Here is a 13,482-nt window from a genome sequence, read left to right as displayed (position 1 = left end):
TAATGGTGCTCAGATTTCTCTAGTTTATTGTCACAGCAGAAGTGAGAGACAGAAGGCAACCTTCCATACATAATACAGTGTGGTCAGAGCCCCAGAGTAGCCCTTCCCACCCTTACACCATGCCCCAAGAGCCTGACCCAAGTTTGGTTCCCTCCTCCATCCCACTCTAGACACACACTGATAGCTACCAAAGTTAGTGAAGCCAAATGGCCCCAGGCCCCTCCTATTGCTCCAGCTCCAATCCTTCTACCATACTCAATCATCACCCACCATCTCCCATTCCAATTTCCTTTTTGCATACTGGATATTCTTGTCACATCATGAGGATCACAGACCCACCAGCAAGCCTCCCCTTGATATTCATCCATTTAGGCCCATTTCCTTCAGAGGCCTACAGAGATCATGAAAAGCTATACCAGCTTTGGTGAATGGAGCCCCAGCCCCAATGCCCTAACCTTGCAAATATGGGATAAGTAGAGAGAGGCTGATGGAGGCATCATGACAACTACAAAAACCTCTTATCCCTCATCTATGGACACCTGTATCAGGGAGAATACATGCCTTCTCCTCTTTAACACCAAAATGGGAGAGGAGATAATTTAGGGGTCTGGGTCCCGAAGAGATATTAGGACATTTCTCCCAGGAACTGGGGAAATCACAGGTTAAAGGTCAAGGTTAGGATAGCATTCAAATGTCAAGATCATCTTCCTGCATGACCTGCCTACTTTCCCTGCTTACTCTGGCCCAATGCCCTTATGCACCTCCCAGGTTAGTGCTGTGGGAGGTGAGGGTTGGGTCCCACATCAGGGCAATAAAGGTCCCTCAGCAGGAGACCTCCATAGTGTGCCCTGGGGGCCCTGAAGGAAGAGTCCCAGACTCACTACTCTGGGACAGGGTACGGGAGCGGGACCGGTTGCCATCAATGGATGCTGCACTGGTCAGAGAGGCTGTGCGAGACCGGGACAGACGAGTCATACAAGATGAGGCCACTGTGAAGACAGAAGTACAAGTAAGGAGTCTGAGAGGAGACCTGGAGTAGGGTGCTTGGGTAAAGACCAAGGAGGGCCAAGGAACCAATGAGCTTGACTTGGCAGAGAGTGGTGAGTCCAGAAATTAACATAAAATGGTGTCAGCTCACACTTGTAATCATAACCACTCAAGAAATGGAGCTAGCCCAAACTGGAAAGCTTATGAGGCTTTCTTCATTAAGCCCTAAAAAGCAGGAAATGGAACTGTACCTCAAGTGTAGAGCACTAGGCTAGAGCAAAAAAGCTAAGGGATAGTACTCAGGCCCTGAGTTCAAGCCCCAGAACTGGCACCAAAAACAACAACAAAAAAAGGTTTCATGTCTTCCCACTCCTCCTTTGGCCCCACAATAGCCTCTATCCCCTACTCACTGTAGCCCATGCCTTGCAGGAAGTACTTGAAGGCCTCAGTCAGCTTGCCTGGCTGTGGATATATTAGGAAGACATAAGTTACAGGCCAAGCAGGAGTCCAAGGTAGAAGAATAGGGTGTGTCAAAGGGAAGAGGAGTTCAAAGCTACCAATCAATGTCTTACTCACTTTCTCATCCATGGTCAGAAGGAAACTCACCTGAGTCAGCTGAGGCTGACCTCCAGAGTCAGCCATCTGCTCAGAAGAGCCACCCAGGAAAAAAAGATACACTTGTCAATGAAACAATCCCCACCAAGAGGTAGAAAACAGATTTCCCTTTCCAGCTTCCTCATTCTACGCTGTTTGTTTTCTTCTTCATTCTCCTACCCCTCCCACTCATTTCCATGAAAGCCCTGATGGCTTACAAGCTGAATTCAGAGAAGAAATATAGCTCTAGACAAGGGGCCAGAAGGCAGGCTGGACAGGGAGTAGAGTTACTGACCTTAAGGAACGAGGTCTGGGTAGGGTCCAGTTTTGAGTTGCATTCCACCTGGAGTAAACAGGATGTGAATGAATGAGACTACTCTCGGTGTGCACCCCACCCCCACAAGACCCTGATTCCCTGTCAGCTCCCTACCCAGTTCTTTTCCAGGAGCCAAATTTATAATGCCACAAAGCCTCCCTGTCCTAAATCACTTTCTCCTTAACAAAATATACTTCTGACCACCACCCTCAGATCCAAGCCCTTCCTTACCACCCAGAATTTCCTACTAACCACTGCATCTTCATGGGGTGCTTGATCTCCTACCACCAGCATCACAGGACACCTACAGGCAAAGTATTGGAGAAAAGGAAGTGATCCTGACACTGTATCACCCACCTCTTCCTGTAACAGCATCCGGAAGCTAGGAGCTAGTGGCTCATGCCTATAATCCTAGCTACCTAAGAGGCTGAGATCTAAGAATCACAGTTCAAAACCAACCCAGCAGATGATTCCTTTTATCTCCATTTAACCAGCAAAAATCCAGAAGTGGAGATGTGGTTCAAATGGTAGAAGGTCAACTTTGAGCATAATAGCTAAGGGATAGTTCTCAGGCGCTGCAATCAAGCCCTAATACTAATGCGTGTGCACATGCGCACACACACACACACACACACACACACACACACACACACACACAGCAGCTAAAAAACATGAAAGGCTCCAAAGAACAGCCAGCTTTCTTGTCCCCTGTTGATTCCACCAAGAGGAGTGAAAAAAGGGAAAGATAAATGGGGTGATTTGCTCCATAGAATGTAGTAAGAAATGACAGGGCAATTCCTGGGCAAAGCTTCTCTTCCTAAGGACTACAAACACTAAGGTAAGATCCAGAGTGAGGGCAAAGCCTCATTTCTTAAGGTCTTACTTGAGGGTGATCTCACCACCGCGCTCTAAGTTCAGGTCTCGGCGGCTACAGAGGAAGTCAAAAAGTAGAAATTTTAGGCAGTTAAGCTATATCCATTCACATATAAGCTATCCTCCACTCCCCACACCTTGACGAAGCTATCTTCTTTCTTTGTGGTCAAATACTGGGATTAAAAGTGGCAACCAAAGGGTAAGATAGCGGCAGATCCCAGGCACAATGCTCCTGGATCCCTGATCAGAGCTTAACTATTCAAAAGGACAAATCTTACTCCTGGGAGTTCAAAAATAGAAGGGAAATAAAAGAAGGGGGACCGTACCCCATAATCACTCCTGTGTTGTGGTCCTAAAACTTCTCTAGTTGTACACCAGACCCTACCCTCCCTGGAGTTTACCTACTTCCCAGCTCCCCCAATCTCCTCTGTGCCCCCCCACACACACACAGTTACTGGTTCTATCTCCCTCTCACATGCACACACACAGCCCACCCACTTGTTGTAGCTGTTCCAGTACAGTTCAATGTTCTCCAGGTTAGGTGCATGCGTAATGGTATTTCTATACTTTTGTATCAACTCAGAATTTCCAGATATCTCTTCCTGAAGAAGAGAAGAGATAAATTCAGGTTGGAATGTGAAGTCAACAATTGCTGGATAAGAAGAGACAAGCTTTCTTCCCTCCCCAGACAATGTCCAGCTAAGGAAGTCGCCACAAAGAGTCAAGTCCCTGCTGGTGCCCTCTCTGTCCTCTCCATTTTCCAGAACCACTTACCTGGCTGAAAAGATGTCCAAGGATCATCTCCGGAATGGAAGAGGTGAGGCCGGTTAACTATCAAGAAAGAGCAGGTAAGGTAAGCATGCTCAGGATATTACAATCTTTACTTCCCTGCCTCATCACCCCCTCCTTGAAATTTAGAGTTAATTCAGTTGCACTTATAAGGTAATTGGACACAAACAGAGACATTCCCCACCCCTGGCTTAACTGGATCCATACAAAAAAAGAATTTCCACCCTAAGTCTCGGAATAGAGGCTCTCCAAACCTTGTGGGCTGCCCAGTCCATCCAGCCCTTGGCATTGGGATCAATGTTGATGAGAACAAGACCTTCAACTGAATCTGGGTGGGAAAGCTGAAAGACAGCAGAAGGAAGGAGGTAAGAAACAGGGCAAGGCCTTGTCCCCTTCTCCACTGAGTTCTACCTACCAAACTCTTGTGCCCATTTCCTCCCAAAATACATACTAATAACTAATAACAATTTCTACAAATTAATCAGGGCCATCCCCCATCTGGGAATTTTTACTTCTTACAGCATATCGTGACAGGATGTAGGCTCCTGCTCCAACACCAACTCCAATTATTGTAGAGAAACTATAAAAGGGAAATGTATATGTCATGAGCTGTGGTGTCCAAAACTTCTGATAGTCTAGTGTCTCACCCTCCTTCCCAAGGCCACAAGCACAAGGATAACAGTAAAGGGTCTTCATTTGGGGGATGTAGAAAGGAAAGTATCAAGGAGCTAAAGATATCACTGGTAGTCAGCACAGATCCCTGAAGTCCATTCCCTTGAAACGACAACAGTAATGTCTACACTAGTAGATGCCAGCCTACCAACCAGATACTCTTTTCCTATATGAATTTCCATTGTCCATTCTCAACTTACAGAACCAAATTGAACTTGTTCCACTTCCTGGTTCCACCAGCAGAAGTGGGAAACTTTATTTCTGCCAATGGCCATTTGGATATATATAACATCACTTGAGAGCCATACAAAATTATCAATACAGGCATGTGGTGGAAGGCAGCCAACTAGAAGCCAATAAGAATACATGTCTGTCCTGTCATATACCAAAAGGTTTCATGGGCTTTATGTTGCCTAAGGGCTGGACATCCCTACCGCACCAGAGGAACAGGAAGAATGTGAAAACAGATACAATTTAAGTGAACCGGGAAAATGGGGGAAGTGGAGACAAGAAAAAAGTAAGCTCAACTGCTGAGAGCCATTGTGCTTAGGAAAAATCAAGCCAAGAACACAACCAGGAGTCAGTACCTCCTTTGCCTCATGTGGCTTTGTTTCTTTTTTCCCATTCTGTCTTACACACAAGTTCAACAGGTGTGTGGAGGTGTGGGGAGTAGGAGGATAAGACACTGATCCATCTGGTTCCTCAGGGATTAGGTCACCCGTTCTCTTCTAGCCTAGCTTCTAAATCAGAGAAGCCCCTCCTCAGCCTAAGGCAGGGCAAGCATATGGCCTTCCTCCTTCCCCTTTCCTCCAATCAGGGATGCTATTCAGCTGACTAATCAATTGTCCAACCCCATGGCCCTTCCTCTTAATAGTCAAGGTGGGAGCATGGGAAAGGTCAGGTATCAAAATTAGCCCTGGAACTATGGTGAATGCAAGGGATTCCTTGTATGACATGAGGGATTCTTCCTGTCAGAAAGACAACTCTGGTTTGGAGGGGTCACAAGGCCTCTCACTTTAAGTACTGCAGGATGCAAGGGATCATATCTGCAAGCTGGTCCAGAGATGGGTACTGGTATCTGGGAAAGAGAAGAATGTTAAGAAAGATACCAGCATGCACCAATACCTCCCACCCCAAGATGCCTGTCTTATCATCTCTCTTTCCTCCACTCATCCATTCTCCCCCTACCTGTCCAGTGCCTCACAGACTGGTAAGAGTAAGGAGCTGATTCTCACCCCAAAGGGAACACAGGAGCCCCCTCTTCCATTCCAGGGGCATCTACATGAACCCGAACGAAGTTTTGGATGATTTCCTGCATATCCCCGAACTGAAACAGTGGCTGGAAACAAGATTTATCTAAAGAAAACCCACATCACCTCAACAACAGAATCAGATGGAAAAAAGCATCCCACATCAGAACCTACCATCTTGTTTGATGCTATAGTACAGTCAGACCAGACAGCAGCTTTTCCCCCAACATGCCTGGGGCTCCCCATCTGCCCACACTGACCCTCCCTCACCCTGGGTTCTTACCCTCCCCCTAGCCTCTTCCCAGAAAGAAGAGGAGCACAAAAGGGAGGTCTTACAGTTGAGTCCCACATCGTGGTAGGTGAATATCGCTGGACGTTTAGGTTTGGGGGTGCCATAGACAGTAAAAGTGACAGAGCCATAAGGTGTCTCCACAGAGTGAGTCTGTAGGAAAGCAGATCACCATCAGGGTGGAGTTCTGTTGAGAGGAAAAGGAGGGCTACACAAAAGTCAGGGGAATGAGGCAGAGGAAAGGAGAAGAGAACAAATAATTAAAAATTGGATCAGCAAAACTTTGGGAAAATATGATAGTGGAAGATGGGTGTGAAGGTGGAAGAAAATCAAAGACTGGGGCACATTAAGGAACTCAGAAAGGGAGAAGAGAGGAGAAAGCAAGAAAGGAAAGGAAATCAAGAGAGGAAAAAAGCCCTCTGGTACAGAGGGAAAACAAATCCCTCTTCCCACCCTGGGGCTGTCCCCAGGTACGGTGTTACCTGTCCCTGGTCCAGGAGGATTCTGGCAGCTAACTCAGCCTCCTGGAGAGACGCACACAGACAGATACACACAACCACAAAGTGTCACAGACGGAGTCACATACAGACACAGAGAGGAAGGGGAAGAGAGACCACAGACAGAAAGAGTGACAAAAGAAAAAAAAAAAGGAGAGGATGAGGATTAGTATAGTGACAAGACACAAATCTGGGCTTCCATTTGCAGTACATGGGCAGAGGTGGAGAAAGTTGGTGTGTGCATTAGAATAAGAGCCATGAACTTGGGAAGCCAGGCGGCAAGGGGGATATTCAGAGGTCTGAGTTTCAGCCAGGGAAATCAGGGGATCTCCAGTAACCTTGGCCGCCTCAAGTGTCTGTCCTGGCAACAGTGGCTTCTCCTCTGTGATCTGTACCTCCTGCAGCTCCGCCATGATAGCCTGGCAGGGTGAGAAAACAATAGTCCTGAGAGGCTGCCTCCTGCAGCACCTGGCTTCCCCGTTAATGCTCAGACAACTGAGGGTGCAGGGGGTCCCAGGGGCTTAAGACTACTCTGGGACATCATGAGGATCTTTCCTGCCTCCTTCATTATTTCTAGGCAGACCAGGGAAAGGGATTGCAGAAGAGGAATCAGGACATGCCTACAGATTGCATATCCTGCTGTTGCCCCCTCCACATCCACACTCCAGACCCCTTCTTCCCCTAGCCTGGACAGAAATACCAGGGTGGAGTAGCAGTGTGGCTCCAGTTTCCTAAGCTATATTTAGGGGGACACCCTACACACCCAGTTAGTTAGGCACAGTGTGAAACTTGTGGTTCAATGACTGAGAACTCTTAAGGTACCAAGGAATAAGGTAGTGAGAGTTTATAATAGACTATTACCCAATCTTTAGCAACTCAGGGAAGAGGGGGCTAAAAATGTCCAAAGCCTGTGGCTCACACCTGTAATTCTAGCTACTTAAGAGGCTGAAATCTCAGGGTAGTAATTTGCAGTCCAGGCAAGAAAGTCTATGAGACTTTTAGCTCCAGCCTTGAGCATACAAACTGAAGGACAGCACTAGTGCCCTGACCTGAGTTCAAGCTGCAGTACATGTGCGCGCGTGCGCGCACACACACACATATACACACACACACACACAACCAAAGCAATGGCCATGGGAGAGGAAGGACACAACAACACAAGGATATAAATATCCAGCCCAACAAATACGCCCCTCCTAAGCCTTAATACCCTTTCCTCCCCACCCCTAACTGCAAGTAAATGTTCACACATTCTCAATTAGAGGGGCCACAGAGGCTGCCTCACAATGCAGCCCAGCCAAAAAAGTTTGCAGCCTAGGGGTGGGGTCACTTACTGGGCTCCTATTGGCTGAATGCAGTGGAATTAAGAGGTCAGAGTTCTCAATCCTCCTGGCTCTTCGGTCTGAGAAAACACAGTAACAAGGTTAATGACATGGGAAACTGACCCTGGGTCTTTAAGGGACAGAAAGCATCCACTTTCTGGTGCCTCCCAGGGTCACTAACCTTCCTGGGGTCACTAGCCCTCCCCAACCCCGAGTCCAGAAACCATGTCCTCCCTAGGCTGTAATCGATACAAACTGGACAGACCTTCGAGAGGACACAAAGGATGTCAGTCCAGGCTGGGATAGGGGCTGGCGAGAAGGAGGTACTAATATGGACGAATGAGTGTGTCAGAACTTCTGGATTCTATCCCTGGCTCTGCCAGTAACAGTGTCACCTTGGAGCAGTCGCTTACTATCAATTTCCTTTCCGCACACTAGAAAGGGACTAGAGGTTTGTGACAGCTCTCATTTGTAACGAAAGTAGCAGAGTCTGACAACTTCCCTCCAGTATTTAAAAGTAAACAAAACGCTTCGCGCCTTCGTTTCTCTCCACCCAGTGTCTGTGTAGGTCCCGCGTGTGAAGAGAGGTGATGGGCAGGGCCTTCCGACAATCTCCCAGCCTCCCCGACAGCGGGCGAGCGCCTGTGCGAGCCGGGAAGGGATGGGTGGGACTTCAGGAAGCGGTCAGACCCGGCACCCAGAACCCGTCCCCGAAAGTTCCTGCACGGCCCGTCCGCGTGGGGTCCCAACACTCTTCGCATGGCCGGCGCCGAGCTCTGGCTCGTGGACACAGTCCCGTGAGCACCCCCTAAGAGCGCCCAGCAGCACGATCAGAGCGTCCGCCTTTGTGCACAGCGGCCCAGCGCACCCGCCTCGCAGGTCCCGGACCCAGCTGGCAGCTCCCGGGGTTGGAATTCGGGCCCGCCAGGCCCCGCGGCCCCTCGCCCGCCCCTCCCCCTACCTGCCGAGGCTTCCGCGGTCGCTTCCACCTTCACTTGCCTTTGACGCGGGCCCGCCCCAGCTCGAGCTCCCCACAGGTCCGCCCACGGGGCCTCAGCTCCAAACACCGTCCCGGACCTCCCAACACTGCCCCCTCCCCCCCGCCACCCCGCCCCAGGCTGCACCGCCCAGGGAGGAGCTGCGTTGGGGCCGAGGCCGGGGTGGGTAGCCTCTTAGGAAAGCAAACTGCTGGACGCTTCCAGCCTCTTCCTGGCGCTCTCCACAACACCCTCCAGCCGCGAATATGGAGTGTGCGTGGGGACCCCTTAATCCCGCAAGAAATCCCCACGTCCACCCCAACACTGCGCCTCTCTACGGCCTGGCTCTGCCGGTCTCACTTTAGTTCCTTCTTCCCCCCACACTCAGTAAGGGGATGGGTAGTGGGGAGACCAAGCCCAAGTACCAACACCCCAAGAATTAAACTCGGCCGGCGTGGGAACAGCTAGCTTGAGGAAGAGAAGGTGGGCGATGACCGCCGCTCGGGAGGCCGGGGTCTCAGCGAGAGAGGAAGGTGTGCCCGCACCCAGAAGCGTAGCAATGGGGTAGGGGTGGACCGAGGACTCAGGAATTCCTACTCTCCGGCGTGCAGGGTCCTGGTACCTCTTGTTTTCTGCGTCCAGACGCCTGCTCTCCAGCTGCTCCACTAGAAGTTGGAAACTGGGAGGGGGGGGGGGGAGAGGGGGCCCGGGGGCGGGGAATGCTCGGGGCAGCTATAAATAGAGGGCAATCGCTTGAGGGGGGGAGGATAGCCAAAGGGGACTCCCGAGTCAAGGCCCCAAGGAGGGAGAGCGAGAGGGGGTTGGGACCCCCAAGGGTTCTGACACCCGGTAAACAGGCGAGGAGGCGGAGTTAACTGTAGGGGTGGAGTAGGGGCTTTGGGAAGGACGCTGTGTCCCGGGCTGAGACCCAAGAGACCCTGTGGCGCTCCGGCACTAACCCCTCCCAGCCCAGAAAAGGAGGGTGAGACCAGCTCAGACCGGCTGAGTCCTAACGCCCTAACTATGGTTTCTCCAGGACTGCTGTGATTCTACCGTGCATGGATGAGTGTGCCACCCTAGACTTGCACACACACTAGGTGCAGCCTCCTGCTACTTAGAAGAAGGCCTCCTGGAATGGGATAGTTAATGTGACTAAGGAAATCCAAAGTCGTCTTAGGCGAAATAAAACCAGCCTGAACTTCTCTTCACCTGCCCCACTTTTTAGCTCCCCACCTCCTAGGATCACCCCCACCCCATCCCCCTGCAGCCTGGTTTCTGACTTGCCATGGGGGGCTGGGCGTCAGGCCAGCTGAGAACAATAGCCAATGGAACTTGAGCTGCCAACTGCAACACCATCACAGACTGCCCCCACAAGACCCCCAAATTGCCCCCTCCTGCCTGGGAACTACCCTCCCATTACCACCCACAACCCCCCTCCCAACCAAGGAACATCAATGCCCCTTTCATCCCCACTTGGCAGGTCTATTGGAAAGGAGAGGCCAAGAGGGAGGAGGGGACCCCAGGCCAGAAGAACTGGTTAGTCTCAAACCTAGTCTTCAACAACCCCAAATATAAGAGACTCCTTATATCCCCCAACTGGAGCACCTAAGTTTTCCTTTCTTCCCAATCCCACTCCCTTCTATTTCCCCAGAGCTGTGCCATCCAACCCTCTCATCACTCTGAATGTGGGCTTAAGCACATTCTCTTGGACAAGAAAGTAGCTTAAATTAGGCCCAGAGGCAAGAAATAGAATCTCAGCAACCCCAGTAAACTTGGGGGCCCATGGGGTGGGGGGTTGGGGGACCTACAGTGAGAATTTCTGTCCAAAGCCTTCTCTGATGTTCTCAAGTTGCCTTACTTGGAGTGGGGGAGGGAAGGACCTGAAGGTTCCAGCATCTAAATTCGTCTCTGGGTCAGGATGACTCAGGGGGAACCTGATAAGGGACTAAGCAGGGGTTTGGGGAGGACAGGAGATGGGAAATTTCCACTGAGGTCAGTGTGCTTCCCAAGTCTAGGGGGTCCCATTCAGCATACTGCAGGCATAAGTAAGATTGGTTCTGCCTTAAAACAGGGTTCTTTTCTGTCAGGACAGCTCCAAACCAGACCTGGGTGTAACTGTCCACAAGGACAATCACCATTTTCTGGGCCAAAAGCAGCTTCAAACTATGCCTTCAACTATGCAACAGGTCACCCACCTGCTATGTCCAGACATTTTGTGGATGGAATTAGAAGAAGTATGTTTGGTCAAACCTTCTCTAGAGAGAAAAGGTACAAACAGGAAAAAGAGGGAATTAATATTAAGAGAATAATTCCTGAATCTAGTTTCAACTGTTCTCCAGTGAGAGATCAGAGATTCCACTCACACATGGTAGTTTTTGTATCCCCTGAAGAAAAACAAAAATAAAAACTGAAAATTCAAATATACTTTCAATATGTAACAGTGTCTGGTGATCAAAACTATCTATATACACAGTAAAACATACATTTGCAAAACATAGAATTTACTAAGTTCACTTTCAATCTTCTATATGCCTGAAGATTCCAAAATCTCTAGCAATACTTGAAAAACTTTCATCACAGGAGATTGTAGCCTCCAGTCTAAGAGCCATTGTCTTACTACAATTTAGAAAGAGAGGGATTTTGTTTCCAGAGTGAACCACACAGATGAGAAGTACTTGAATTGTAGAGAAAAGCATTCTTTCTAGGCAGGAAGGGCATTTGAGAGGTAGAAATACACAAGCTACTTGGAAGAATTGAAGAGTAGCTACTATGTGCAGGCTCTTCCCATATGTAATCCCCAATGGTTTAAAGACATTATTGTCTTTACTACAGAGATAAAAAAACTGAAGCTTGAAGGAACTGAATGACTTGCTCATGACTACCCAGTTAGTAATGACATATCTAGTACCCAGCTTAGACAGACAGACTGAGGCTAATCTGCTTGCTTGGTTTTAAGACCTCTGAAGTTCATCTATCTTGTGACGCTTTTTGCCAAAAACCATAGAGAAAACCCTGAAAACATTTTTTGCACTTCACAAAAACTATGCCAAGAGTCAGTGGATCACACCTGTATTCCTAGCTACTTAGGAGGCTGAGATCTGAGGATCACAGTCGAAGACAGCCAGGGCAGAAAAGTTGGTAAGACCCTTATCTTTAATTAATCACAAAAAGCCAGAGGTAGAGCTGTGGTTCAAGTGGTAGAACACTAGATTTGAGTACAAAAGCTCAGGGTCAAACAAAGGAAGAGACAACATGCTCGAATAGAAATGTACTCATTACCTTGCTCATGTAATTGTAACCCCTCTGTACCATGTTTTCACAATTAAAAAAAAAACAAACTCAGGGACAGTGCCCATGCCCAGAGTTCAAGCCCCAGGACCCACAAAAAAAAAAAAAAAAAGAAGAAGAAGAAGGAGAAGGAGAAGGAGAAAAAAAGAAAAAAGAAAAGAAAACCTTACCTGGAAGATTTTCAGACCCTGAAACCTCAGTCTGGCCTTCTCTTTCCTTTTTGAGTTCAACACTAGAATCCGTTAAAGTTCTTAAAGAGGTTGAGTGGCCAAAGTCAGTGGGATTCTCATACTGGTCACTACAACCTGAGCCTGGAAATGAGACAGGAGAGCAATGGTAGACTGAAGCAAGGGTTTTTTTTTAATTTTATTTATATTTTTTATTTGTTGCCAGTCGTGGGGCCTGGAACTCTGGGCCTACGCGCTGTCCTCAGCTCTTCAGCAGTTCTCTACCACTTGAGCCACAGTGCCACTTCCAGCTTTTTGTTTATGTGGTGCTGAGGAATCGAACCCAGGGCCTCATGCATGCAAGGCAAGTGCTCTACCACTGAGCCACATTCCCAGCCCTGGTTTTGTGTATGTTGGTACTGAGGCTTGAACTTCTAGCCTGAGTGCTGTTCCTTCACTCCTTTCCTCAAGGCTGGCATTCTAACACTTGAACCACACCTCTACTTCTGGCCCTTGGATAGTTAATTGAAAATAAGAGTCTCACAGACTCGGGGCGCTGATGTCTCATGCCTATAATCCTAACTAGTCAGGAGGCTGAGATCTGAGGATCGCGGTTCAAAGCCAGCCTGGGCAGGAAAGTCCGTAAGACTCTTATCTCCAATTAACCACCAGAAAACTGGAAGTGATGCTGTGGCTCAAATGGTAGAGCACTCACCTTGAGCTGAAGAGCCCAGGGACAGCGCCCAGGCCCAGAGTTCAAGTCCCACAACTGACAAAAAAAAAAAAAAAAAAAAAAAGAGTCTCACAGACTTTCTTGCCTGGGCTGACTTCAAACACTGATACCCAGTTATCAGCCTTTCAAGTAACTAGAGTTATAGACATTAGCCATGGTGCCCAGCACAGATGTTGTTGTCAACCTTGACTGTTGTGGCCTGAATATTTGTGTACTCTCACAACTCACATATTAAAATCAAAATTCATCAGAATGATAGTATTAGGAAGTAGGGCCTTTGGAAAGTTATGATTAGGTTTCCTGAGTGCCAGGCCCTATGAATAGGGACAGACACAGAAAAAGTTTTTGCTCCTTTGTCCAACTATATGAAGACACAGTAAGGCACCAGCTCTAAACCAGAAAGCAGCCCTCACCAGACTCCAAATGGATTGGTACCACGATCTTAAAACCTTGAGAACCTTGAGAAGTGAATTTTGTTATTACACTTGCCTACGGCAGCTTCCCTGGGCTAAGAATACCTTCTCTAGCCCTCCTCAGCTTTTTTCTAAGGAAAGCATAAGACAATTGACTAGGACCCAGAGGATGGGTAAATTGGGCTGAAATGATGAGGGATTTGACAAAGGTTGACAACTTACTCAATTCAGCATGCAAGACTATGCCCTAAAGACAAAGGTCTAACTGGAACCACAAGAGATATCACATGCGCACTGTGACATCATCACTGCCAC

The 13,482-nt window shown here is 48.5% G+C and overlaps 1 protein-coding gene across 8 annotated transcripts; it reads right to left on the bottom strand.

Annotated features, from left to right (window-relative positions):
* Ndrg2 (NDRG family member 2) lies at positions 1 to 9,295 on the bottom strand. 8 transcript variants are annotated; one of them, XM_069998398.1, is made up of 18 exons: positions 9,189 to 9,257; positions 8,127 to 8,231; positions 7,602 to 7,669; positions 6,606 to 6,686; positions 6,253 to 6,294; positions 5,818 to 5,923; positions 5,467 to 5,587; positions 5,247 to 5,309; positions 4,079 to 4,139; positions 3,814 to 3,900; positions 3,545 to 3,601; positions 3,269 to 3,372; positions 2,781 to 2,825; positions 2,150 to 2,201; positions 1,877 to 1,924; positions 1,594 to 1,629; positions 1,398 to 1,449; positions 1 to 989 (listed from the first exon to the last, which is right to left on the bottom strand). In XM_069998398.1, the coding sequence occupies exons 4-18, from the start codon at positions 6,678 to 6,680 to the stop codon at positions 823 to 825; spliced, it is 1,116 nt and encodes a 371-aa protein (XP_069854499.1). In that variant the 5' UTR covers positions 6,681 to 6,686; positions 7,602 to 7,669; positions 8,127 to 8,231; positions 9,189 to 9,257; the 3' UTR covers positions 1 to 822. The 8 variants fall into 8 exon arrangements, with proteins under 8 accessions (XP_069854499.1, XP_069854498.1, XP_069854495.1 ...); XM_069998397.1 differs by lacking the exon at positions 9,189 to 9,257 and adding an exon at positions 9,112 to 9,171; XM_069998394.1 differs by lacking the exon at positions 8,127 to 8,231 and having other exon boundaries at positions 9,189 to 9,295.
* Positions 9,296 to 13,482: the final 4,187 nt, after the last annotated feature.

The sequence above is a fragment of the Dipodomys merriami genome, unplaced genomic scaffold (assembly GCF_024711535.1).
Source record: "Dipodomys merriami isolate MVZ:Mamm:240054 unplaced genomic scaffold, mDipMer1.0.p SCAF_518, whole genome shotgun sequence".
Taxonomy (NCBI): domain Eukaryota; kingdom Metazoa; phylum Chordata; class Mammalia; order Rodentia; family Heteromyidae; genus Dipodomys; species Dipodomys merriami.
The sequence above is the reverse complement of the archived record's forward strand: the minus strand, read 5'-3'. Positions and strand labels throughout refer to the sequence as shown.

Coding starts and splice junctions, on each gene's coding strand:
- Ndrg2 (XM_069998394.1), bottom strand. CDS start 6,680: ATGGCGGAGCTGCAGGAGGTACAGATCACAGAGGAGAAGCCACTGTTG. Junction 1,925..2,149: donor CACCCCATGAAGATGCAGTG/GTTAGTAGGAAA, acceptor TGTTTACTCCAG/GTGGAATGCAACTCAAAACT. Junction 990..1,397: donor CCTGCAAGGCATGGGCTACA/GTGAGTAGGGGA, acceptor CTGTCTTCACAG/TGGCCTCATCTTGTATGACT.